Genomic DNA, 2,578 nt, shown 5'->3' on the forward strand with positions numbered 1-2,578 from the left:
AAGCTCCTAATTGCCTTGACATCACTGGGTGGAGAAAGTTTTTCAATGAGTTCCACTTTGGCTCTGTCCACCTCAATGCCTTGGTTAGAGACCTTATGACCAAGGACTATTCCTCCTGTCACCATGAAGTGACATTTCTCCCAGTTCAAGACCAGGTTGGTCTCTTGGCATCTTTTCAATACCAAGGCAAGGTGCTGTAGGCAGCTAGGAAAAGAATCCCCAAATACTGAGAAGTCATCCATAAAGACTTCGATGAATTTCTCTATTATGTCTGAGAAGATAGAAAGCATGCAGCGTTGGAAAGTTGCAGGCGCATTACATAGCCCAAATGGCATTCACCTGTAGGCAAACACTCCATATGGGCAAGTGAATGAGGTTTTCTCTTGGTCTCTAGGATCAACCACTATTTGGTTATATCCCGAATAACCATCAAGAAAACAATAATATGCGTGGCCTGCAAGTCGTTCCAACATCTGATCCATGAATGGAAGGGGAAAATGATCTTTTCATGTAGCTTCGTTGAGTTTTCTGTAGTCTATGCACATCCGCCATCCAGTGACCATCCTTGTAGGGATTAATTCGTTCTTCTCATTTGGAACTACAGTGATTCCTCCCTTCTGTTCTTCTTATTTGGAACTACAGTGATTCCTCCCTTCTTTGGGACAACATGTACAGGGCTGACCCATGGGCTGTCTGAGATAGGGTAGATCCCCCCTCCCTGCCATAACTTCATAACTTCTTTCTGCACCACCTCTTTCATGATTGGGTTCAGCCTCCTTTGAGATTGAATGGACGGTTTGGCATCCTCTTCTAGCAGTATCTTATGCATGCATATGGTTGAACTGATTCCTTTTAAGTCAGTAAGAGTCCATCCAATGGCATCCTTGTGCTTCCTCAATACTTGGAGTAGTTCATCCTCTTGATTCTGGCTGAGGGATGAGCTTATGATCACTGGGTAACTTTCATTTTCTCATAAGTATGCATATTTGAGAGTAGGTGGCAGTGCCTTGAGCTCAAGTTTGGGTGCTTCTGACTTTTGGTTCTCTACATTTGGTGCTTCTTGTATATGAATTTCTGCTGTTACCACCTCTTCACTTGATTCATACTCCTCTTCCAACTGTTCCCACCTCTTCACTTGATTCATACTCCTCTTCCATGACTCTCTCTGGCTCTTCTGGTCCTTCATCTTCGAAGCTCTCCTGCACTTCTTCCTCAAGTGCATCTAATTTCATGCATTCCCTGAATTGTTCTGGTGGGTAACTCATGGCCTTGAATACATTGAATGTCATCTTCTCATTGTGTAATCTTAAGGTAAGATCACCTTTTTGGACATCAATGACAACTCCAGCAGTGGCCAGGAAGGGTCTTCCCAGGATAATGGAGGCCTTGGCTTCCTCTTGCATGTCCAATACTACAAAATTGGCTGGAAATATGAAGTCTCCCACTTTCACCAACAAATCCTCTACTATGCCGTGAGGGAACTTGAATGATCGGTCTGCCAGTTGTAAGGCCATTTTTGTTGGTTTAGCCTCCTCGATCTTCATCTTCCTCATCATGGCTGCTGACATCAAATTGATGCTGGCTCCTAAGTCACAGAGAGCCTTCTCTACTGTGATCTCACCTATGACACAGGGGATCTGAAAACTCCCTGGATCCTTCAATTTCTGGGGTAATTTGTGCTGAATGATAGCACTACATTCTTCGGTCAGTATCATAGTTTCGTTGTTCTTCCAGCTTCTCTTCTTAGTCATGAGCTCCTTTAAGAACTTGGCATAGAGAGGCATTTGTTCTATTGCTTCAGCAAAGGGTATGTTGATTTGTAGCTTTTTGAAGATTTCTAAAAATCTCAAAAACTGGTTGTCATCTCCCTTTTTCTTCAATTGCTGAGGGTATGGAACTCTCGGGACATCCGGCTTCAGCTTCCCTTCTTCTTTTTGCACTTTAGAAGTTGTGGCTTGATTTCCATCTTGCTTTTCTCCTTCATCAATTGAGTCTTCTTCTAGTGTCTTCTGGTCAAATTCCTTCAGTTCCTTCCCACTCCTAAGAGTGATAGCTTGACACTCCTCTTTTTTGCTTTGGTTGTTGCTAGAAGTCTGATTGAATAGGTAACCAACTTGTGTCTCAAGTTTCTCGATGGCAGCATCTTGGTTCTGCATATTTGACTGCACTTCCTCTCAGAATGTTTTACTGTCTTGGATGTCTCTGCATATGCTTTCAAGTAAGGTTTCAATCTTAGAGATTTTGTCATCAAATGAAGAATGGGCTGTATTGTTGTTGGAGTTGTAACGTCTCTGGTCTTGGCTTTGCTCTTGCTGATTCCCCCACCCAAAGTTTGGGTGGTTCCTCCATCCAGAGTTGTATGTCTTGGAGTATGGATCATGGTTCTGTCTAGGTGAATTCCCAATGTAGTTGGCTTGCTCAAGGTCCTTTTCTTCAACTTCTTCTTGGGTTGTTGATGAGGTGGTAATTGCTGCCACTTGGTTCCTCTCCATCTTCTTGGTGAGGTCAGCTAACTGCTTGGTAATGAGCTTGTTCTGAGCCAGCAGAGCATCCACACTGTTTAGCTCCATTACTCCCT

The 2,578-nt window shown here is 43.4% G+C and overlaps 1 protein-coding gene across 1 annotated transcript; it reads right to left on the minus strand.

Annotated features, from left to right (window-relative positions):
- Positions 1-1,100: 1,100 nt before the first annotated feature.
- On the minus strand, positions 1,101-2,156 carry LOC107487340 (uncharacterized). The gene is made up of 2 exons (XM_016107959.1): positions 1,899-2,156; positions 1,101-1,679 (listed from the first exon to the last, which is right to left on the minus strand). The coding sequence occupies exons 1-2, from the start codon at positions 2,154-2,156 to the stop codon at positions 1,101-1,103; spliced, it is 837 nt and encodes a 278-aa protein (XP_015963445.1).
- Between the last annotated feature and the right edge of the window lie 422 nt (positions 2,157-2,578).

This window comes from Arachis duranensis, chromosome 1 (genome assembly GCF_000817695.3).
Source record: "Arachis duranensis cultivar V14167 chromosome 1, aradu.V14167.gnm2.J7QH, whole genome shotgun sequence".
Classification (NCBI taxonomy): domain Eukaryota; kingdom Viridiplantae; phylum Streptophyta; class Magnoliopsida; order Fabales; family Fabaceae; genus Arachis; species Arachis duranensis.